The following is a 25,563-nucleotide window of genomic DNA, read 5'->3' as shown; positions in this document are numbered from 1 at the left end:
TATCATTTTTTTCACTTTAAGGAAATCTTGCTGTCTTTTAGCTCTAAATTATTTTTTTACCTCCTATTACATATATATCATATGCTAAAAGAATTGAATTTAAAATTTTCATGTTAGGAAGCCATATAAAAACAATTAAGTTAATTCTTCTCTTAAACTTTTGTTATATTAGTTTAATGTGAGTCAGTATCATATATTTCCTACAAAGCAATTTTGAGACTTATATCTATAATTTGAGTTTTTTTTCCATTTTACAAATGAAATACTTCAAGTTAAGGAAACATGAACTACAGTTGTGAACAGCCGTTGTGCTTTTATATTTAACACTCGGCATCTTTAGGATGAGAGAAAACTTGGTCCACAAATTGCCCACAAACAAATGCAGACTGGGTGCTTATTGCCTGAACAAATGGCTTTACAATGTGTGCCAGAGGTTGAAGGAGGAATTATCTGATTAGCATTCAACACACTGCCATTGAACTGAAAGCGGGGCGGGAGAGGCCGGCTGTGGCACAGTTGCCCTGTGTTCTGAACATGTCTTATGTGCAGACAGATGCTTGATTTGCTCGTTCTGAAAGTGCTTCTGCCTTGTTGTGGTGACACAACGCGGCTATGCACCCTGTCATCTGCCTTCCGACGCTGCTCCAGCTACCTTCTTCCGTCATTCCTGGGTCCAATGTCCTCACTGGGGCTGGTAATGTGTTCCCGTTTCTTACAAACAGAGGAAAGTTTTCTCTCCATACAGTCAATTCGAGGTTCCTTTTTATACACCAGATGTTAGATTAGTAGCTTTATGCGCTTCTCAAATTTGCTTTTCTCCACTTGTTGTGAACCTCTATATATACCTTACCCTGGGCCACCCAGTACTTGTTTGTTTTTCTCTCCTTACCATCTCAGTCTCCTGGTCAATGAGTTGTAGACCCTATGAGGATAGGGCTCCACTAAGATTTGTCTTTGGAGACATTAGAAATAGGACATGGATATACTGGTTTAGAAAACTGGGAACACAGAATGTAGACGGTCGTTAGAATGGGGCGCTCATGTTCAGCCCTGCCACAGTTCAGTTTTCAGGGAAGCCTCAGACTGTTGCAGTGCCCATCCATAGTCCAGGTATTCCTGCCACCACTGTGCCATGCAGCAGTTGGGAAGATGAAGATAAGACCAGCCTTAAAGAGGAGTGCAGAATGATAGCATGAGTACAGGTGTCCTTGATTGCATGAATTGTAACATCTATTTACTATCACTCTTTCCTTACTGTTCAGTAGTTGTGTTCTTTGCTCTTTTTTTTTTTTTTAATAAATGGCTTTATAGGGTTGATTTTGTTCTTTTTAATGAGAGAAATATTTTTTAAAGCATGTATACAGATCCTGAGGTTATTAGCTGTATTTATTTCACAGGGTGTCCTACTTAATTTCAAATAACAAGTCTCTAGTCCCATGTTGCTGAATAGGTCTTTTGTTTGCCCTCAAACCTCAGTTTGGAAATCCCCTGGCTGTATTATGAGCTGTAGTTATTAAACCCATAAGGAGGAGCCAGCTTTCAATGATTGTTGACACTCATGAATTGACCAGAAGACCTTGAAGGCTTTTACTTTGTCTCTATGCCTTCAAGTAGAATCCTATTATTTCCAGATGAAGCCAGTCTGATATTTAAAGACAGCCCGCTACATCTTCCTATCTCCTTGGTAGCTCATTCCAGTGTGTAAGGACACTCAGTCAGAAAATCTCTCCTTCCTTGAATTGTAACCCAAATCCTGCGTAGTGTAGTTGAAGGTCATTTCCTCTTGTTCTGTCATCAGAAAGGATAAGGAACAGCTGTTCACCATCTTCAGGGTTTATGAACTTATTAAATCCTTTTTCCTCATTAAATCTTGACCAATACTTTCCTTTCCAGTTCATTTTAGCTTTGTTTCCTGAACTCTGTTCAGATTTTCTTTTTCTGTACAGCCTTGACCTACATATAAATTTGCCCAAAACTGATTGTTCATATAATGATTTCTGTACTGTTTCTATAACATATGGTTACATGAATGCATCCATTGTTTCATTTTAGAGTGTCATTTAATCTATTTTTGGATGCTATTTCTGTAAAAAAGTTACTTTTTAATTCTTACTTTTTTTCCTTAGGCTAGTTTTGACAATAAAAATAATTTATTTAAAAATGTCAATATGTTCTACATTTATGTATTTTATTCTTATGTGTTTTAAAAAATTACTCCCCTGTGGTGGTAGATCCTGGGTCCTTGAGTGCTGTGGTTACTAACAAAAGGTAATTAGTCATTGACCTAAAGAGGAGTGTGCCATTACCCCTTTCCCATTGATGCTGCATGTGGTTTTGTACACTTGGAACTTTCCCGTTGAACTGCATGTGGTTTTGTACACTTGGAACTTTCTAATTGAACTGTGTGTGGTTTTGTACACTTGGAACTTTCCCGTTGACGCCGTGTGTGGTTTTGTACACTTGGAACTTTGCCGTTGAACTGCGTGTGGTTTTGTACACTTGGAACTTTGCCATTGAACTGCGTGTGGTTTTGTACTCTTAGAACTTTCTCGTTGAACTGCGTGTGGTTTTGTACACTTGGAACTTTCCTGTTGATGTCGTATGTGGTTTTGTATACTTGGAACTTTCCTGTTGAACTGCATGTTGATGCCGCGTGTGGTTTTGCACACTTAGAACCTTCCCGTTGATGCCGCATGTGGTTTTGCACGCTTGTAACTTTCCTGTTGACACCGCGTGCGGTTTTGCACACTTGGGACTTTGTCGTGGGGATGACACTAGGACGACGTTTAGTCTGCTGTAACGCTGTGTGAACTTTTTTCATTGTTACTAGCCGTAGCAATGAATTTGTGGTCTCTCCTTAAAGAGGTTATTCTACCTAATAATCCTTTCCCAGAGGTTTGGCAGAGGGCACCTGATATGACAAGAATAGCAATAGCAAAATGCTATCTTAGAGCCTGGAAGGAAGGCTCAGTGGATAAAAGCCTTTGCTTACAGGGCCTGATGGCCTTGGTTTGATTTCCTGGTGCCCCATGAGCCAGATGTACAAAGAGGCATGCACGTTTAGAGTTCGTTTGCAGTGGCAAGAACCCCTAGCACGCCCATAGTCTCTCTCTGCTTACAAGTAAAACAATAAATAAGAAAAAAATTTAAAAAGCTATAGTAAAGGATTAGCATTAAAAATGAGGTAGGCTTGGGCTGGAGAGATGGCTTAGTGGTTAAGCGCTTGCCTGTGAAGCCTAAGGACCCCGGTTTGAGGCTCGATTCCCAAGGACCCACATTAGCCAGATGCACAAGGGGGCGCACGCATCTGGAGTTCGTTTGCAGTGGCTGGAGGCCCTGGTGTGCCTATTCTCTCTCTTCTCTCCCTATCTGCCTCTTTCTCTGTCACTATCAAATAAATAAATAAAAATAAACAAAAAAAATGAGGTAGGCCATATACTATGTAAGTCTTAGTTACTTGATATTGAGTAAATAAGTAACATTCTCCAACTCTGTTGAGAACATAATAATTAAGAATTTATGTCTTGAAACTCTTTACAATACTGCAATACAACTGCTACTATCAACTTTCTCAGAAATGTTATCCAGTTTGATGACTAGAAGTTTATTACAAAAACAGTGGTAAATCAATGTGAACTCAAGTGATTCACTTAGTCTGGTAATTCTTTTCCTTGTCATACAGATAATGGGACTCCAGATCCCATGTAAAGCCAAATGATCCAGTGCTGACAGCTATGTTCCCTGTGTGCCTAAGGAGGACACAAATGGAGGTGGAGGCAGGAAATTTCCCGGCAGCTCACAGGCCAGCCAGAGGATTAGGTCCATTGCTTCAATATGAAACAGTTATGGAGCCTAGGAGCTGGCTCAGTGGATAAGGTGCTTACCAAATATGAGTACTTGAATTTGGATTTCCAGATTCCATGTAAAGCTAAATGGTCCAGTGCTAATATCTGTAATCCCAGCATGCCTAGCTAGGACAAGAATGGAAACAGAGACAGGAAGATCTCCCAGGAGCTCACAGGCCAGTAAGCTCTGTGAATGCAGCAGAGAACAAGAGAGACTGCTTCAAACTGGGGTGAAGATGAGGACTGGTAACCCCACAGGCACATCATGGCATGCATGTGTCCCTATGCTCCGCCCCCATGCCCCTGCAAAATATACAGATAAATAAATGTCAAACACGATCATGGTTACTATTAAAATAAATTACTGGGGAAACAGGCTGCATTTGCAATTTTCCTATGAAAACATTCTTCTTAAAGAACGTGTGTATATTATATTGAATCATTTAGATTTATAAAGTATAATTTCTATCCATTTTCAATTGTCCTCTAGAACAGAAATTCATAACTTATAAATATCAATAATTTTCATTAATCTATTCAGCTATCTCCTTAAGACATTTAAGTCAATGAAAGCATATGTAAAAATGAGATTTAGATTTCTTTACAAGTTTAATTCAAATATTCAGCATTAGACTGAATAATACTGATGTTATGAAAACTAAATATTACATTCACTTTGTAAATCATTTAGATTTGAAAAATGTGTGAGTGCCAAAGAAGCCTTGGAGACTGATCTTTATGAACGATTTATTCTGGTGCTGAATGAGAAGAAAACAAAGATCAGAAGTTTACATAGATTGTTAAATGAAGGTCAAGAATTGGAAAAGAATACCAACCTTGACAGGTACAGTCATTCTGGTTTTAGGTGACAGGTGTACCGATTTAAGTATAATTTCTTCTGAAAGTTAATGAAAAATTAGCTTTCAACTTCTGGTAATATGAGATGGCTTGATAGTGGAGGGTTAAGTCTTTGGGTTGGTAAGCAGGGCGTCGTGGCCTCATAGACTGTCAGCGTGACCTCTGCATGTCGGCCTGTGCTCTCACCTACCCTCAGCTTCTAACACTCTCATGAGGCTTGCGAAATGTCATTAGTTTCATTCTTACACATAGTGGACAGAGACATTTATTATTTAATGAAACGTTCATTTCCTGGAAAATGCAATGTTCGTTGAATAGTTGTAAGAATAATGTCTAAGAAATCGTTAGCTTTAAAATCGGACAGCTAATGTTAAATTCCCCAAAACATTTATGTTTATCTTATTGAAGTTTCACCTGTTATAATTTGGGAAAATTTTTCTATATGTGAATATAGACTTGATTCTTAAGGGAAAAATCACAAGTGTTTGGCGGGTATGGATTGGGATGATTATAAATGTTTTAAGCCTTAGCAGAAATTGGTTAGATTTTATCCTGAATCTGAGAGCAAGCATAGATTTACCAGTACAGAAGGTAATATCTGTTGTCAGTTGGAACGGGTTCAGGTCCTGTGGGGGCTGTTAGCATATGGCATTGAACGAGTCCTGTCAACTCTCTTTGCTTCACTTGGGGCAGTAAAACAAGATACAGAACTTTCTTTGGGGGGGAGGGGCAGTTATTATGATGATAAACACCCTGACCTACAGATATAATTTGGTACAATAGCATTTTGGTAGGAGACTAGGAAGTGATAAATAAACTGATTTAGGAATTAACTCTAGTGCACATTAAACAGCATTCTGTTTGTAGATAAAATAGAAAGTTTTCTTAGTAATTTTATCTAAGTGACACATATTTCACTGTATATTCATCAACACAGATTTATCCCCCCACTACTCCCCCAGGAATATTGTTGGTATTTACTCCTACATTTAGCAGGTATCCAAGCTTGAAGTAATGATTTCTGAATCTATCAATGTCTTTCTCTCTAGGGACACTACAGCCTGTTCTGAAGTTGCTGTTGAACATGATGCAGCCTATGATGAAAGCACAGATGAGGAAGGTGCAGCCTCCTCAACAGCTCCAGGTGAGGAAATACACTTACTCATTCTGGTGATTATCTCACTTGAGTTCATTACTCTAATGAAAAATGATATGAAATTGTTTTCTACATAAAGCGTACAAGGATTGCAGTCTAAAACCTTAAATACTTGAAGTTAAAATTCATTTTTCCAGGATGAGTCATCAATTCCCCACACAGCAGGGCTCAGAGAACATTACAGAAAGAGTCATGTGAAGAAAGTGACTGCTACTCTCACTGCTAGTCAGAGGAACCTTTTCTCTGGAGATGGTAGTAGACACTGAAGAGACTCAAAACATACCAAAGTTGAAAATAAGAGGAGAGTTCAACATTAAAGGAGATCTCTACCATACCTTCTAAGACTCAGGAAACATTGCAGAAGAGGGGATGGAAAGAATGTAAGTGCCTCGGGGTGCATAGGCATGCTTGAATATGAAGTGACCAGCACATTCATGACACCAGAGTAGTTACTCATACCCTCCCCACCCCATGACCAGTGCTGTTCTGAGCACAGCAGCCTTTTGACGTGGATGACAGAAGTTGGCAAAAAGAAGGAGACAGCCTGACAGAGGGAGGACTTCCTTGTACGAGGAGGGTCTTCAAGGGATGGGGGGTTGGGGTAGAGGAGATAACAGGATAAAGGGATAGGAACATGTTCCTATTACTGTATGTCCATATATTAAAATTTTCAATAAAAAATAAAATAAAATACTATAAAATGTAGAAATCCATTAGCAACTGCCAAGGAAGAAGGTATTAAAAATATTCAAAGATGTCTAATAGTCATTTGCTAGATGGACAGAAGCCATCCTGCTAAATATTATAGCTTAGAACTTGTTGCTTGAATCTTTCAGCGTTTATAGAACTTAGTCTACATGTAGAGCCCTGTCCTGGGCAAGTGCTTCAGCTTCCCAGGTTGGGACCTTCTCTTGCTCAGCACAAATGAGTTCCATGGACCAAAATGGGATAGAGAGCAGAGGCAAAGGTGGCACTTTCATGTGAAGCATTTGATCAAGTTTCCAGAAGTTTAATCCCATAGATTATTTTTTCTAGGCTTTTATACATTTGGTAGGGGTAGGGGTAGCCAAAATTATTGAACTCATTTAAGTGCCTAGAAGATTATGACCTAAGACCCAGTAGTATACAAATATAAATGTTTGATTTATTCATTTAATAAAAAAATGAATACCTATTATTTACCAGAACCTTGCTGGACAGTAGAAAGTCAACAACATATATATAACATTAGCAGCACTAAGCTTAAATTCTACTGAGGGAAACAATTAATGACAAGACCAGTAAACTAAAGGACCTGTTGTAAGTGCGCAAGATAAAAGTAGGGCAGGAAAAGAATATAGTCCTGTCAAGGTGCAGCCACAGTTGAGAATTGTGTTTTCATCTAGGGTGCAGAGGCCTGGGAGTGCAGGTAAAGGATATGTTGGTGGAGAAGAAGCCGAAAGAAAACACACACTTGAGCACAGACACCCAGATGTGTTCATGCTGTGACACAGGATAAAGGGGGGGGGGAAACTGGGATGTGAGGTCAGAAAGCACACAGGGCCACACCTTGTGCAGCAGCCTGTGCACCATTGCAAGAGCTTCAGCTTTCCCTTGGACTAAGACTGCTTTGTATGATAGGCCACGAAGCAGGCAAGTGGCCTAGCCTGTAACTAGATGTCTTGTGCCGCTGTGTTGTGACAAGATGGTAGCATGACAAGTTCAGGAGAAGGTGGTTGGGAGGCTAGCTTGATAGTCAGGTGGATTACATGACAGTGACATGAGGTGAAGAGCAGTGAGAAGATTCTGGACGTTTAGAGGCATCAGGATTTGCCAAGGAATCATTGACGAAGAGTGAGCAGTGAAGAATGAGACGGGAAGTTACTATGTGAGAAGCCATAATGTGGATGTGATTTCTGTAAGCCAAGGGAAAAAAACATCAGAATGGAACAGTCAACAACAGAGTTCAATGCAGAACATGGAAAAATAATAATGACAAAAAAGTGATTAGAATTGAGAAGTAACAGATTTTATCACATGAGTATCATTAGCTACCTTGGTATAACCTTTGTAGTACCATGGTGGGGGCTAAGGGAGAATATGCGTTTCCAAGAAATTCAGAACCTTGGAGATGGGATCACAAATGTAGCCAACACTCTAAGGAACAGGAAAGCCATGGAACAGCAGTAAGAGGAAGCAATGTGGTGAACAATAGTCTTGCGCTTTGTTTTCAGATAGAGGAAAATATGTATTCACGGACTGTTGGGGTGAATGAGCACCTAGTGAGTTAGTTTTGCCAGGAACATGGACAGAACAAAAGGTGAAAGAAATGGACAAACCCTTAGGAAAGTAGCAGCGCAGCCACGGAAACCGAGCGAGGCAATTCCAGCGCGTGACTGAGAACTGTGGTGTTAAGCAGGACTTTGCTGGATTCCACAAACACATGTTTACACAAGGAGACAAACCTCTAGCCTTGCGTGGTAGTGCATGGCTCTATTCCCAACCCTGGGGAGGCATTGTTAAGAGGGTCACTGTGAGTTTGAGGCCAGCCTGAAACTACATAGTGGATTCTAGGTCAGCCTGGGCTACAGAGAAACCCTACCTTGAAACAAAAACAAAAGCAAAAACAAAATTCCCCTTTTGGAGTCTACACTTTATCCCATTTAAGATATTTTTAGTAATCTAATACATTTAGATATACATAAGGAAAGTCTGTGCTTTTCCGATGTAAACTTTTAGAATTTTTATTAAATTCAGTGGGCTTTTTTGTTCCTTATTCAGAGTACCAGCATGTATTGGAGAGGACAATTACCAGAAAGAATATGTATGGTTAAATATGTATATTTGTAAATAGAGTCTATTGTATGTTCACTCTGTTTTCAGCAAAGCTTAAACTGTAATTGTACTGTTTTAAATCTGGGAGAACTTCTCTTTTTCTCTTAGTATATTCTTTATTTTTCCTGCACTATATATGTTATTTCTATATATCCCAGTTCACTACATATTTGAAATGTCTTTGGTTCTACTAAATTTTTGCATTTTACTGTGCTCTTGCCAAGTTTTGATGTCAAGAACTAAAGGGCATTTTATTAGCAGTTTTATGCACTTGATTTGTTCTACATTAGTGAGAAATAGTCAGAAAACAGATATTTGCTAAGATAAAGAAGGAATATCTGATCTGCAAATAATGGTGAACTACAAGCTTCTATAGATCTGAGAAGAAGCATTGTTTTAACAACCTAGAGCCACCTTGTAATTTACCAGCCTTTGTCATTAATTCTTTTACAAAGATATGAATATATTTTTAGTCCATGGTAAATAATTATTATGATCAGCATAACTTTGTTTTTTGTATTTTCATTTGTATTACTGTGGCTGGGGCGGAATATTGGACTTTTATTCCTGAACTTATTCTGTCATCTTGATGATGAATCACTTTTCCTACTGTACAAGTAAATATGTAGATTTAGTATGCATATTACAGTTTTATGTGTGTTTTCCCTACAGTGAGCACAAGTGGAAGTGAGGTTAGTGGGGATTAGTTTATTTACTCTATCTTTCAGAAAGCCATTTCTTCAAATAACTGAATGTATAATTCTTTCTCTCTTTTTTGTAGGATCTAGCCAGGCTGACCTGGAATTAGTCTCAGGGTAGCCTTAAACACACAATGATCCTCCTTCCTCAACCTCCTGAGTGCTGAGATTAAAGGCATGCACTACCAAATCAGCTAATTGTTCAGTCTTATTAGGACGTTAAGGAATAGCTCACAATAAGTAATTCAAAGTAATAAACTACACCAAGCTAAGAAAACATGAACATGTGCAAAGCACAAAAAGCTTCTAAAAGGCCTGACTCGAGTTCAGTGCTGGAGGGCTTGCCTAGGGTGTGTGAGGCCCTTGAGTTCAGTCCCCATCACCGTATAAAACAAACAGTCTCCAGAGCACTCATGAACATCTTACTGATTGAATGGAAGCATTCTCAAACTTAAATACAGGTGATACATTTTATGCTTTTTGTGTGGCAAGGGTTACTTTCCTCATATCTGTACTTTCAGAATGTTAAGACAAGGTACAATTACAACCGTGACTTCATTTCTTTTCCGTGGTTTGTTTGTGTTTCAAGGCAGGATCTCAATGTAGTCCATCAGACTGGAACTGGCTCTGTAGCCCCAGGCTGGCCTTGAACTCTTAGTGATCCTCCTATCTCTGCCTCCTGAGTGCTGGGATTAACGGCTTGGGCAGCCACACCCAGCTGCTTCATTTCTTATTTTGTGACTATGTCCTAAAGACTTAGAGCTGGCAGGGATTTCATGTGGTCTCAGATGAAGGCCTTGACCGTTAGGATTGTTGTGCTCTTCATTGGCAGTGCTAACCCTGGTTTGCAGAGAAGGCTAGGTCATGCTGGTGGTCATTCTTAACTTCTCATGTCTCTCAGCATTTCCTACTTAGTCTTCACCCCCCCCCCCGCCCCAAAGTACTGTTTGTTTGTTTCTCTAGTTATGAGCCTGTTGGATTAGTATAGATATTGTATAACAAACTTCTCTAAAGGAAACATATTTCTCTTCAAACAGTAGAGAGATATAATGCTATTCCACATTATAATGTATAATATAAAGAACCACTTTTCATTATGGACATTTAAACGTCATTTCAGAATTGTATGTAAAAATGTTGATTGTATATATAATCTAAGAATTTTAGCCATTGTAATGCATTTTAAATATTTATTTATTTATTGCAAGCACAGAAAGAAAGACAAGGAGAAAAACAGGAAGAATGAGTGAGAAAGAATGTCTGTGCCAGGGCTTCTTGTCACTACAGACTAATTCCAGAGGCATGCACTGTTCTGTGCGTCTGGCTTTCTGTGGAGACTGGGGAACCAGCTATCGGCTGCTAGGCTTTGCAGTCAAGCGCCTCAACTGCTGAGACGCTTCTCCAGACCTACAATGCATTTCTTAAAGTTTTAATATAATTTAAAAGTGTGCAAATGTTTAGTAGAAAGTTAGGTTCTTGGGCTGGAGAGATGACTTAGCAGTTAAGGCACTTGCCTGTGAGGTCTAAGGACTTAGGTTCAATTCCCCAGACCCATGAAAGTCAGGTGCACATGATGCTGCATGCATCAGTTTATTTGCAGTGGCTAGAGGCCGTGTTGTGTCCATTCTCCCCCCCACACACACAATAAATGAATAAACAAAAATAAAATATTTAAAACAAAGAAAGTTAGATTCTTTAATAGCATTTGGACCTTTCTTATGAGACATTTTAGACTAATGTTTAATTGGATCCTAATTAAACAAAATATGAGACTATCATTTCTATTAATAGAAATTGACATTCATACAATTAAAGAATAGTTAAATCATTCTTACTAAAAGTACAAATAAGAAAACAATGATCTACCTTTCTTAGCTTCACACTGTTCAAAGATTTAAAAAATAAAGTGAGCTTTTGTTCTACCTTTGTACATAATTATTTGTCCATTATCTTGCACATTTGACTATAGTTAATCCTTCTTTTTAACCAACAGAAAGGTTCTCTATAATTACTAACAGTCCTTTGAGATTTTACTTAGTTGGTGGGCTTCCTGGAAGGAAGTGTCCTTGTAGAATGGCCTTTTTGAAAATAAATGAATTACTATGTCACACAGTTGATGAATACTGTATAACTACTTTAAAAAGTAGAGCAGAATCCAAAATATCTAAGTATCAAAGAGCCTGTTGCTTTGAACAGTGAATGTCTGCTCACATGGGGAGAGAGTGCAGCATGTACTGCCAAAGTGATTGCTCAGAACCTCAACTTTAGAATAAGAGGACGCTCAAAACCTTACCCAGCTGGTCTGAGACATACTTAATATCCAGCAAAATATCTTTCTAAATGAAGTCAGAATTGAAACATTTATTGAAAAAGACATTCATTGATAATTTACATCATCAAGAACATAAAAGAAATTTTTTAGACGGATTGGAAATGTTAACAAATGGTCATAAGAATCTGAAGAGGGGCTGAAAGGATTGCTTAGTGGTTAAAGTGCATGCATGCAATACCAAAGGACCTAGGTTTCATTCCCCATGACCCACGTAAGCCAGATGCATAATGTGGTACATGTGTCTGGATATTGTTTACAGCAGCTGGAGGCCCTGGCATGCCTATCCCCCCTCTGTCTCTCTCAAATAAGTAAAATAAAATAAAAATAAAAGAATGTGAAGAGAGAAATAAACATCACTGAAATATAAAATACTTGGGTCAATAGAATATAATCTAAATAAATATGCTTTCTTATTGCCTTAATGCTACTGTTAGCAGGCTATAAAAAGAAATCATCGGGCTGGAGAGATGGCGTAGCAGTTAAGCGTTTGCCTGTGAAGCCTAAGGACCCCAGTTCGAGGCTTGATTCCCCAGGACTCACGTTAGCCAGATGCACAAGGGGGCACACATGTCTGGAGTTCGTTTGCAGTGGCTGGAGGCCCTGGCATGCCCATTCTCTCTCTCTCTCTCTCTCTATCTGCCTTTCTCGCTCTGTCTGTCACTCTCAAATAAACAAATAAAAAATGAACAAAAAAAATTAAAAAAAAAAGAAATCATTATAACACTGTTATGTGGCTTATTAGATAGATATGGTATAAATGACAATAATAATAGGACTGGAGCTATATAAGAGCAACATATCTATATGTATATGTATATGTGTGTGTGTATATATATATATATTTTTTGTTGTTGTTGTTTATTTTTTTTTACTTTTTTGAGGTAGAGTCTCACTCTAGCCCAGGCAGACCTAGACTTCACTGTGGAATCTCAGAGTGGCCTTGAACTCATGGCAATCCTCCTACCTCTGCCTCCTGAGTGCTGGGACTAAAGGCATGTGCCACTACGCCTGGCCTCATTTTTATTTATTTATATTTTTGTTTTTTGTTTTTTTCTTTTTTTTTCATTTTTATTTATTTATTTGAGAGTGACAGAGAGAAAACGTGCGCAAATGGGCGCGCCAGGGCTTCCAGCCACTGCAAATGAACTCCAGACACGTGTGCCCCTTGTGCATCTGGCTAATGTGGGGCCTGGTGAACTGAGCCTCAAACCAAGGTTTGTAGGCTTCACTGGCAAGTGCTTAACTGCTAAGCCATCTCTCCAGCCCAGATTTATATATTTTATCTGAACACAAAGAATTATATGAAATAAATCAAAACTTAAAAGTATTGAATTAGTAAATCAAAATATTTCCACAAAGAGATCCTTGTGCCCAGATGACTAATAGTTTTCTTTGTTTTACTTAAATGTTTAAGTAAGGAGTTATAGCAATACATGGTAAGCTCTTTGAGAAAATGGAGACCTTAACCCTTTATGTCAGCCTGTGAAGCTAATATTACCATAATATGAAAGCCACAGGTTATTGCCCAAAGTCTATAAACTAGATATCTATCATGATTATAAATACAGGAACTCAAAACAAAATGTGTGTATGGTGAAATCTAGGAAATACTATAAATCATGATGAATGGATCTTAATCCTTCTGGTAAAAAAAATAGTATCTATCAGTTCATTTTACCCTTTATAATAGAATAATCCACACAGTTTTTTTTTAAGTGATCATCTGAATAGATCTGAAAGAACACTTAGATAATTCAACACATATTGATGGAAGACACTCAACAAAGTGGGAATGTAAGGGGACTTTCCCAACTTGATGAAAGCATTTTGGCAAATAGTCACAATTGTCTTCGTACTTAATCATGAAACACTCTATGCTGCTCCTCAACCCCAAATACCAGGGAAAAGGAAGGAATGTCCATTGTCATCACTCTTAGTAAATCTTTTATTGGAAACTCTAGCCAAGGAGATTACATGACAGGATTAATACCAGGCATCCAGATGGAAAATGAAGTGGAGCTGTCTCTGTGTTGGGAGAGTAGGACCTACTAGGAAAGTTAATAGAAATATATAAGTAGTGCTGTAATGTTCAGTATTCTTATGCAAAAATCAATTATATTTGTGCATTTTTGTGTTGAGCAAGCCAAAAATAATCTATCATTGTGACCTCAAAGGCTAGGGATACACAGCTCAGCGGAAAGCACTTACATAGCATGCATGAAGTCAGATGTTAAATGCTAGCATCATCAATGTGATTACTAACAAAACAATGAGGACTAAATTTCACAAAAGCAATTTACAATTATATTCAACACTAAAAAAATCTCGATGAATCAAAGAATAAGTAGAAAATCCCTTGTGTTCATATTGGAAAAAAATCATTAAGTAAAGTTGTCCGGTCTTGTCAAATCTTACAGCTGCGAAGCAGTCCATAAGCAAGCCCCAGCTGGTGTATTGGCAGAAATTAATAGTCATCTTAAATTTCACATTGAAACCCAGTGGAGTCAGAGTATCCAAAACACTCCTTAAAACAAGAACAAAACTGGAGAACTGACTTTGTACAAAAGTATAGAAATGAAGTGCTTTCCAATAAAACCTAACAACCTGAATTTGATTCCCCAGTACCCACATAAAGTCAAATGCGTAAAGTGGCACATGCATCTGGAATTTGTAGTGGCTAGAGACCCTGATGCACCCACTCTCTCTCTTCTCTTCTTTCTCTCTCTGTCTTTGTAGTTTTACTCTGCATTTCCCTCATGGTTAAATCTTAGCCCTATTTTTGATTCCTAAATTGTGTCCAATAGCAAACTTATAATTCTGTATGTGACTCACATTATATATTGTATGGAACACACTCATCCTTATGTCTGTCTAAAACGTTCCACCTCATACTGCTTCTGTAGTCACAGAATATATCATGCTGAAAAAGAAACTTAAGTTACATGACAAAGTCCTTATGAAGATTTTAATATCAGGTGATCTTCAGGTCATAAGGATGGATGTTTTCCCTTGAGCATAGTTTAAGTGGATACTCCTCAGTGCAGACTGTCTTAGTGATATGTTTATATTTATTATTCATGGTAGTAAACTCAACTTAAAAATGTCTTGATAATTTATTAGCTTGGCCCAGGAAAGTGAATCTTAGCTTTATAAATCTCAAGCCATGACTGAGTAGGAAGAAAGGGTGGCATGAGCGCAGCAACAAACTCCAAGCCAGCTAACTAGTGCAAGTACAGTACATAGGACTTTTGCCTCCTTGTGATAGGGTTTGCTACCCTCAATACCACACCTGGTACCTTAAGCCAATTCATCAACACCACTTACAAGCCATATTTAAGAATAAACGACAGTGACCAGTAATGAGGCTCTGCCAGTCCACCATCATTATGGGATACTTGCAACTTAACTAAGAGCCTGGGGATGTGGGGGGTGGTGGATATCAGCAGGCTTAATAAACAGATTTTGTATTGTAGTATATGAATGAGAACAGTTAAATGCATGGTGGCCAGATTAAAAGTTGTATATGAGTTCCTAAAGCCTAATTCAGCCTGTGTTAAAACAAAGGAATGCTGAAAATAGGTAAAACTCAGTGATAGGAGTTTATTTATATGGAAACCGATAAGGAAAATTATTTGTGGACTATCAAAACAAAAAGTATCTTAAGATACTACTTGTCATATTATTGTTCAAGCTATGGTCATGACCATACTCTTTGTAATGTAAATAAATAACAGGTAAGATGAAATGTTTTACTGCTTATATTGGCTATGAAGTAAGCTATGTATTTTGGTTTTCCATTGGTGACTTGAGATTTTCGAATAATTTATAACTTACATTGAAAGAAGGCAGTAAATCTTATTTTTCTTGTCCTCAACACACAACAGCTAACACCACTGTTGCCTATGTGTGGCTCATTTTCTCCATTGATGTGACTTTTTCTCCATTAATGTGACTTGTGTATGTGGCTTTGTGCTCCTTGAAGAAGATGACGTGGATGAAGACCATTAGTATAGATAGACCTACAGCGGATTGTTTGTAGAAAGCCCTGTGAAGACCTAAATTTGTGCATGTTCTCAAGTTCCTTATGTAAAATCTACCATATATTCATATAACATAGCATTCTATATACTTAGCTCTTTATAACACAGTTTCCTCATTCAGCCAACTATGAATCAAAGGTGTGTTTTGTTTGTTTGTTTGTTTTTCTGTGGTACAGTCTCACTCTAGCTCAAGCTGATGTGGAATTCACTATGTAATCTCAGTGTGGCCTCAAACTTTGATCTTCCCCCTTCTGCCTCCTGAGTGCTGGGATTAAAGGCATGCGCCACCACACCCAGTTCAAAGTATTTTTTAAAAATTGTTAATATCAAACATCTACACACTTGTTTCTTGTCTCCATTCTTTAAATAAATCAATATTATAACTATTTACATACTACTCTGTATTAAGTATTCTAAGTGATACAGAGACAAATAATAAAGCAGGATATATAGAGTATACATAAATATTATACCATCTTATATAAGAGGCTTTAGCACTGGAAGATTTTGTTAGGTGTATGGGTCTTAGAAACAATCCCCTGTCATCTTGCATAAAGGTTTTAATGAGGTGGAGTCAGATGTCTAATCTAAGTCAACACTTAACATCGGAGGGAAGAGTTTTCAAGCATTGCAACAATAAAGTCATACTGTTCAGCCATGAAAAATTTGAGAACACACTGAGCATTAAACCAGTCATCCCATAATTACTGAGCACTGCTTCTGGATTGGTGTCTGGATCTTAAATCATTCTTCTAAAGGAGTGTTTAGTTTGCCATTAGTGTCTTGAAAACCATAGTGGTAACCTGTCTTTGCTGAATGAAAGAAGATGTGCATCTCTGCACTGCAGAGACGGCTTAGACGTTAATGTGCTTACCTGCAAAGCCAAAGGACTCAGGTTCAGTTTTCCCCAGTACCCACGTAAAACTAGATGTACAAGGTGGTACATGTGTCTGCAGTTTGTTTGCAGCGGTTGGAGGCCCTGATGTGCCCATTCTCTCTGTCTGTCTCTACTTCTTGCCTCTTTCTCTCATTCACTCTTGTTCTCTTTCTTTCTCTCTCTTAAATATATATATATATATATATATATATATATATATATGATCATGTTCAGAACTCAGGTGATACTGAATGCTGATTTTCAGTGTAAAATCACCTTCCTAATTTTGGCTACATTTCCTTCTATATACCCTTTGTAAAATTTTGCTTTCTTTTTGACCTTAAACATTGTATAGTTTCCTTTCTTCCCTTTGTACCTACTTCTTCCATCTTTTATTCCTTACCTCTCTCAGGTGTGATTTCAGGGATGCCATTCATTATCTTGATGGTCTTTGTGACATAAAATCTATGTGTGTGAATTGTTTCATAAAATTGACACCACCATGTGTTTCAGTCAAATAACGCTTGTCCTTGTGGTTCACAGAAGAACAGGAACCAGCTTCCTTTGCACATGTGATGTATACATATTAGTACTGTAGCCAAATTTACCAAAAAGTGAATAAAATAAGCAAAATCTGCCAGAATGCAGTTATAGTAGTTCACACTTTCCACCTCCCATACTGCCTCTGTTTGGAGGTAGGTTTTAAAGAATTAGGGAGAAAACTGGGAATGATGTCACGATATGAATGGAAACAAAATAGATCTTTGTGTGAGTTGGACTTGAATTACAAGGCATTGACTTATGCACTGATAATATCAGGAAGGTAGTATGATGACTACAAGGTTCATTAAGTAAGATGGGTCAGATGAGCTCCGATATTTTCTTCAGTATATCTGATTGTGGCCATATAACTGTTGGGGACAGTGGTAGGGACAGTGGTGTCAAGAGATCAAGCCTGTATTCTAGGATGATAACTCAAAAGTCAAGTAATAAATTCTGAAGAAGGAGACTTCTGTCCCATGTCTCAATGTATTCCCAGTGGTTTGACTTGAGAAAGTTAAAATTGAGTAGAAACTGGAAGATAAATTTGAACTAGAGAAATATCTTCTAAGAAATTATCTTCATTTCACTGTAATTGTTTATTTTTCCTCTAAAATGAATATTATAACCAAAGAAATTTGGAAAACAATGAAGTAATGAAAAGTAAACAGGTTTATTTATAAATTGCTCTCTTTAATATGCTATTAATATGCAATTTCACTTTCATTAAACTTGGAATATAGCCTGTGCCATTTCCATATTTCAATATTTACATCATTAAAAAGTGAATTTCCAACAGATCATGAGAGGTGAAAATTAAACCCATGCATAACAATACTCATTATGCTTTGTTTTAAATGTGTCCTTTTGCAATAGAATTGCTCTTACTAATATTGTGTTAGTCTTTAAGGAATGGTGTTTGTTGAAATGCATGCTGCTATATTTTGCTATGTTTATATATACCTTCATGGGTTTTATTTTTTATTGGTTATTCTGTTTCATTTTGACCATCGTAGCACATTTGATTTGGAAGTATGAAGTTCTGAAGTTTAATAAAATTTTTAAATGTTAAATTTTCAGTTACCAGCTATTTTAAAACCATTTTCAAAGGCATCTTAATTTTCTTTTTGAAAATCATGATGGTTTCTTTTTGTATTTTCAGTACCTAGCAAGCCTACACAGAACCTCTTTCTCTGTGATATGATGGATGATCTGTCTTTCCACAGTGAACTTAAGTTAGACTTTGTTGCCATTGGAATGAGGATATTCAAGTAATTTATTTACCACATTATATGCACAGAGTATCATATACTTGTTTAATTTCTATTACAAAAGAAATTAGCATTAAGTAATCATTTGTTTTAAAAATTCAGTTTCTCTTTAGCTGACAGTACCGAAACATAGACAAAACAAACAAAAATGGCATCTGATGTGTCCATAAACACACTGTCAGAAAGCCAACTTTATTTAACTTAGGTTACAGAGTGATTGACAACTCTGTCCCTTAGCAACTCAAGGTAAGAATGAGATGTGCATAGCATTGAGAACCAAGGATGAAAGGGTCACCATCATTTTATTTGTGGTTTTCTATTGGTTTGCTTCATGTTTATTAAGGGAACAAAAAATAAAAATAATTTTAAATAAAAATAATTTTTGAGTTTTAAGAATCTATAAGTTGGGCTGGGAAGATGGTTTAGAGATTAAGGCATTTGCTTATGAGTACACATGCATCTGGATTTCATTTACAGGGGCTAAAGGCCCTGGTGCACCCATCTTTCCCACTCCCACCCCTCCCCTTTCTTTCTCTAGTAAATAAAATAAAGTATCTAAGAATTTAGGTAGCTGTCACAATGCATGCCTTTAATCTGAGTTTCAGTCCAACCTAACATAGTGAATTCTAGATCAACCTGGGGTAGCATGAGACCCTATCTCAAAGAAAAAAAGTGGGGTGGGGGTTGGGGATGGAGAAATGGCTTAGTGGTTAAGTTGCTTGTCTGCAAAGCCAAAAGACTGAGATTTGATTCCCCAGGACCCATGTAAGCCAGATGCACAAGGTAGTGCATGTGTCTGGAGTTCATTTGCAGTGGTTGGAGGCCCTGGCATGCCCATTTTCTCTATATATGCTTCTTTCTCTCTTAAATAAATTTTTAAAAAAATTCTTGACATTTCTTTAAAAAAAAGCAATGTAAGAATTTAATTCCTGGACTCTGTTAGAAGAAAACCGTGGCATATCTTAAAGGAACTGCCATTCGTAACTCGAAGGAGGAAGCGCTACCCTACAGAAAGAATTCATTTTCTACATGGGTTTCCTTACACATTGTTCAGTTTTTTTAAAGATACCATAAACTTATAACAGCCTATTTCTTTTAGATGGTGTTGCATATTAATTCTAGTTTCTTTTTTCAGTGTCCACACCACAAAATAAAATGCACGCCTGTAAGAAGAATCAGTGTATGTGCAGCTCATTTTAATAGAAAATATTTTCAACTGTGAACTGAGAGCTCATGGTTAAACTTTTAAAAATTATTGTGAATAATACCTACCTCTTATGCACATATGAAACATATCTGTAAAAGTATCGACATGTTGTCGAACATACAGGTTACCATTATTCTTTTAAGTAAAAATTTATAAATTCAAACTGCTTTGACATATTTTTCAGTTTCCCCTCCCCCAGTCCATACTTCGATTTGCTGTATCTTAAAAGGTAAATGAGTTGATTTAGTGTTATTTCTTTGTCACTAAGTTCAGTGTTTTGCCCATAAAAGGAATTTTGATTTTCTTTTTTCTAAATATTGATTTATTCATTCATTTAAGAGAGAAAAGAATGAAAGAGGCAGAGAGAAGGAATAGTTGTGCCAGGGCCTCTAGCCACTGTCTACAAATTCCAGATGCTTGTGCCACTTTGGGCATTGGCTTACGTGGGTCCTGGAGAATTGAACATGGAGCTTTTGGCTTTACAGGCAAGTGCCTTAACTGCTGAGCCATCCCTCCAGCCCTAGAGCAGGGTTTTAAACATTATTAAGTAGTGAGTGAATTCTTGGCAGTATAATTGAATATATTTGACACAAACACAATAAATGAAGTTTAAATTGGATCATTTTCTTTAATTCATTTTACCTGCTATGTTGCTTAAATACCATTTCCAAAATGTTGCCACACTTACACTGTTGTTATTATAATCAGGAATAGCATCAGGACTGCCTCAGAGTTCATTTTAGCACTTTCACAGTGCTAAACAAAGCCCAGCAGTTTGCACTTTTATTTGGAACAATATCCAGTGTACTTCAGGATTATAAAGTATGCTTTATAGTATTTGCTTTTCTCCTGGCTTCATACTACTTATTTAAACAATGTGCTACACTCACCTTGCCTAAAGTACTGCATTCATCCTCTGTTCTGTGGGGGTGGGCCAGTTACTCACACATGCATTGACTCTGACTGATTACAAGCTGCTGGGAGAAGCGTTCTGGATTCACCATGTGTTACAATCCAGTGACTCTCCTGAGCCCCTCTGTTACTGGCTTTCACAACATGTAATAAGGTGATGTTAATGACATTCCCCACAAAATGTACTCTTTTAAATTGCATGTGTGCGTAGCCTAAATCTGTTTTGTTAGAAATGCACCTAAAACAACTTAGATCCCTTGTTATTCTTTTCTTTTAATGTAATTATTTCATAAGATATTTTAAAGGCAAGAATGAAGATTAACTATGTCTCCATATTTCAAAATATTAGGTAGTTAAAATGTTCTGTTAGCCTTTCCACTGATGTCCTTATATGATCCTATCTTAACAGTAGCAAAACAAGAATTTTTCACCTTCTTCCTACTCTTCCTTTCTTCCTCTTCCTCCTTTTCTTCTTCCCCTTCCGCATCTTCCTCCTCCTCTATTCTTCCATGCTTTCTGCACTGTTTTATACTAAGCTCCCTTGTGTGACTATGTTTCTTGGCTAAGATATCTGGTAACAGTTATTTATGACTTGCGTTCTTCTCTTCACAACTCTTGATAAGCCTACTCCTCTTTAATATATTCAAATTTGAATTCACTGTTAAGTTACAATAAAAATTACACACATATGTGTCTAAAAACCATGCTTGTAGATAAACCAATCAAACTTTTCATTTAACATTACAACAAACTTAAATCTGTGCCTATTTTTTGTATCTTAGATTCCATTTATAAAAATATCACCAAGAATTTTCCTTTGTGCTATGTTCTTTTGGCAATAATGTATCTTAGCTAATCTATACAAAGCAACATAATTAACCATTTTTCTAAATGTTAGTTTATTATATAATTATTTTAATATAAACTGTGGGCACATATTATAAACATGATTTTTTAAAACTTTTATCAGCATTTTCCATGATTATAAAAAAAATCCCATGTTACTTCCCTCCCTCCCCCTGAGCATGATTTTTGTATAGGTATTCTTTATTTTTCTTTTTGACATTTTATACCAAATGGTACTACTAAAAAAATACTAAAATATGACGAGCCCCTGGTAGTAGCATAATGACCTCTTAGTTTATGATTAAACATTATGGTAAATGCATTTTGTGTGAAAGATTGTAAATTTCAAAAATAGTAAGGTGGATAACTCTATGAGTTATAAAATGATATAATGCTTGACTTACAACTCCAACATACACGTAGAGATTTAAATTTCTGCTTTAGTCCTGGTAGAATGACCTCGTGGTACATGTTTTTTATTACATGAGTCCAGATTTTGAAGGAAAGAAAAGTAAAAAAAAAAAAAAAAAATTTGTTTTACCAATTTCCTGAAATCTCAGTGAAAAAGTGTTGGTCCACAAAGTTTATAAGTAATAGACAGTGGTATAATATAAAGAAAGCCATAGTGATATTTGCAAGTGAAAATCCCACAGAAACACTTAAACACATGGACAATATTTGAATGAATACATGTCTAACAGTGTTTCAAGGGATGGAGGTATGGCTTTCTGGTGAAGGTACTTGCCTGAAAAGCCAAAAGACCCAGGTTTGATTTCCTCTTACCCACATAAACCAAATGTGCAAAGTGGTGCATGCAAACTATGGAGTTCGTTTGTAGTGGCTGGCTGGAGGCCCTGATGCACCCATTCTCTCTCAAATAAATAAATAAATAAAAATTAAAAGTTATGGGTTGGAGAAATGACTTAGAGGTTAAGGTGCTTGCCTGCAAAGCCAAAGGACTACAGTTTGATTCCCCAGTACCCATGTAAGCCAGATGCACAAGGTAACATATGCATCTGGAGTTCATTTCCAGCTGCTGGAGGCCCTGGCCCATCCATGTTTTCTCCCCCACTCCCTTTCTCTCTCTTTCTCTCTTTCTGCCTCTGGCCATTAAAATAAAATAAATAAAATAAATAAAATAAAATATAAAACACTTTAAAAAATGCTTCAAGATTATCTGAAAGTACCTGTACTTTATTAAAGAAAATGTGATATAAGATCATTACTTTTTAAAATTTATTTATTTGAGAGCAACAGACAGAGAGAGAAAGAGGCAAATAGGTAGATAGAGAATGGGCATGCCAGGGCCTCTAGCCACTGCAAAGGAACTCCAGGTGTGTGTGCCCCTTGTGCAACTGGCTAACGTGGGTCCTGGGGAACCGAGCCTCGAACCGGGGTCCTTAGGCTTCACAGGCAAGCACTTAACTGCTAAGCCATCTCTCCAGCCCTAGATCATTATTTTTTAAAGATATAATTATACAATTATTTGGCTGATAGATTATCAAATCAAAGCATTTTAATACTCAGTAAATATTTTATCTAACTTCTCCATATTTAATTTTAAGAATTAAACAAAAGCCTTCAAAGAATGGTTATTTGACCTACTGAGACTCAAAGACTATTGAGACAGTAGTTAATGGACTAGTGAGACTCAAAGACTAATGAGGCAGCTATTAATGGACCCAATTTTGAGGTTCTTGCAGTGTGTTCTATTAATTTAGCATAAATATTATCTTGGTTGTTAGGTAATTTGGCAGAGACTTTCCTCAATCCTTTTCAGTAAAAGAATTGTCTTTATCACATTTGGTCTGAAACCCTTTGGGACAAGCCTAGCATTGCAAAGTGGTCATGCCGTCTTCGTTAGTAATCACTCCATTATGTTCAAGGAATGCTTTGACCCTGGCCTTCGTCTTTGCTTCTGTGCCGGAACTCTGAAGAGTTTATACCAACCTGAGCTTTCTGAGAGGGTTTCACAGAAGTGAAGTTGAGGACTTTGTCCTCAACTTTAATCCAGTCATGCCTGGATTTTGCATGTGTGGGCAAAATGAAATGGACAGGTCTGTTGTTGGGAGGTGTCATCAGTCAGGCCCTCTTTCCCTGGAAGGATCAGACGGAGCCTGTAGCCCTGCTCCCTCCTTTCTGATCCACTCAGTTCACTTCTGCTACTTTCACCAGACTTCGATTTTGAGTTACTAGTCAAGATCTTTTCCTAGTTCTAACCATTAAGTCATTAGAGATGGTACACTGCTGGTATGTTATTTGAAAAAAGAAACACTAATTGATTTTCTATACCTATTTTTAATTGTTTTATGTTGTATTGTTTTTGGTGTATTTTAAAATTTTAATCAAATCCTTCATAAACGTCATAAAAAGTTAGGTTTGGGGAACATTTTGCCAGAAATAAAAAAATAACAAAAAACAAAAACCCTTACTATCATATGAAATGCCTACAAACAAAAACACTAACAAGTGTTGCAGGTCAACAAGACTCCTAACGCAACAGAACTTAAAACTCTTTGCTGGCTCCAATACTTCGTGGCACAGGCAACTGTTGAAAGCTAGAAATATGCAGTTTTGTTTTCTGAGAACTCATTAACCATTAAAAGTACTCTCCAAGCTTTGTTACTTTTCAATGCAAACTAGAATCTGAGGGCATTCATAAACTGCTTTTACCAAATATCATGTTCCTCTGTGTCAACTCTGCTGGCAGAAACAGACTTAGTCAATATTGTAATGTTTCATATTTTTTGCCAAATAACTTTAAGGTGTTCTTTTTTAACTCCACTAGCCTTTAATGCTGCCAGCAGTTACGTGGCTGGTCTCTGAGGAGTCGCCCTGTCGCTCACTGTTCCCACTGCCGGTGAACAGCACACACACAGCCCTGTTTTCCTGCTTCTGAGAAGCATCAGATAAATTATTATGAGTGTGATGAAAGTTCCAAGAGTGTCAGGGAACTGTCCAAAGAACGATCCAAAAAGTTGATTATGTAGTTTCAGTTCAAATTTGCTGTTTGTGTTTACTGTGAAACATCCTCTAGGGGGTGGGTGGATAACCCAGTGGCAGAGTGTTTGCCTAGCATGTGAAGGCTCTATGCTTGATTCTTTTCCCAGCGCCACATGAAAAGAAGAGAAAAGAGGCAAAGAGAAGGAAGGAAGGAAGGAAGGAGGGAGGGAGGGAGGGAGGGAGGGAGGGAGGGAGGGAGATAGATTGATTGATTTAGAAAATAAGAAAAGAAAAAAAATGCCCAGAAACTGAAATTTAAAGCCTAGTCTTTTTTTAAATCAGCTTGCTTAAGGTAAGATACTCTTTTAGTTTCCTACTGGGAAATCTGTTTCAAAACAATAAATCAATAACAAACTTTCAAGCAACATAGTTACAGAGAAGGAAATATAAGAAATCAAATTATAATAGGTGTATGGCAATGGAAAGGAAAAGACAACACTCCACGGATTAATTTATCAAAACACTGTCAAGGTTCCAAAGCTGATGTCTTCCCTAACACTTAAATTAGCTCCTTTGTGATTGCTGTGTAACTTTGGGTTCTTTCAAATCGCTGCATTCTCCTGCCCTATGTAATTACAAACAGTTTGAATGGCTTGTGGGTATACTGCCTGGCACAGGGAAACTACATTAGTTACTGAATAGTGAAGGAATGAATAAATATCCCTAAGGTTTAAGGAACAGAGTTCCCATGGTGGTGAAATTCTTTTAAACATTAAGAAAAATGAACATTATATTGTTTGGTGGTGTGGGGTATTACTTAATATAATCACCCACTTTTTAATGCTTGAATAATTCTGGAGTCTAGTTTGTCTTTAGTTTACCTGTGATATTTTGAGTACTCAATTTCAAAAGATGATGTCATAGATTACCCTGATTTCAGCAAATATTTATCATTAAATTTGACTTCCAGTGGTGCTAAAAGACAAGCCTGATTTCTGAATAGTATTTGCTTATAGATGCACACACACACACACACACACACACACTCACTCTTTTTTGGTGCTGAGTACTATAATAATTATCAGTTTATTTGATAATTGCTTATGAATAGGTTATACACTATTGACCTTAGTTAAGATGGTCATCAGTTGCTGAAATTAGATTTTGATAACTAGCTGGCAACTTATTGCAGATTTGAAAATGAGCTTTTTGATGAATGGTGGG

General features: G+C 37.2%; 1 protein-coding gene across 4 annotated transcripts in view; it reads left to right on the top strand.

Moving 5' to 3' along the window:
- Xrcc4 (X-ray repair cross complementing 4) overlaps positions 1–25,563 on the top strand; it is a 195,754-nt gene that overhangs the window by 85,177 nt on the left and 85,014 nt on the right. For all 4 annotated transcript variants that reach the window (XM_045133526.1, XM_045133525.1, XM_045133524.1 and 1 more), the window contains exons 5-6: positions 4,537–4,689; positions 5,753–5,847. In XM_045133526.1, the coding sequence (XP_044989461.1) occupies positions 4,537–4,689; positions 5,753–5,847 (248 nt within the window). The remainder of the gene's footprint in view (positions 1–4,536; positions 4,690–5,752; positions 5,848–25,563) is intronic.

The sequence above is a fragment of the Jaculus jaculus genome, chromosome 14 (assembly GCF_020740685.1).
Source record: "Jaculus jaculus isolate mJacJac1 chromosome 14, mJacJac1.mat.Y.cur, whole genome shotgun sequence".
Classification (NCBI taxonomy): domain Eukaryota; kingdom Metazoa; phylum Chordata; class Mammalia; order Rodentia; family Dipodidae; genus Jaculus; species Jaculus jaculus.
The sequence above is the reverse complement of the archived record's forward strand: the minus strand, read 5'-3'. Positions and strand labels throughout refer to the sequence as shown.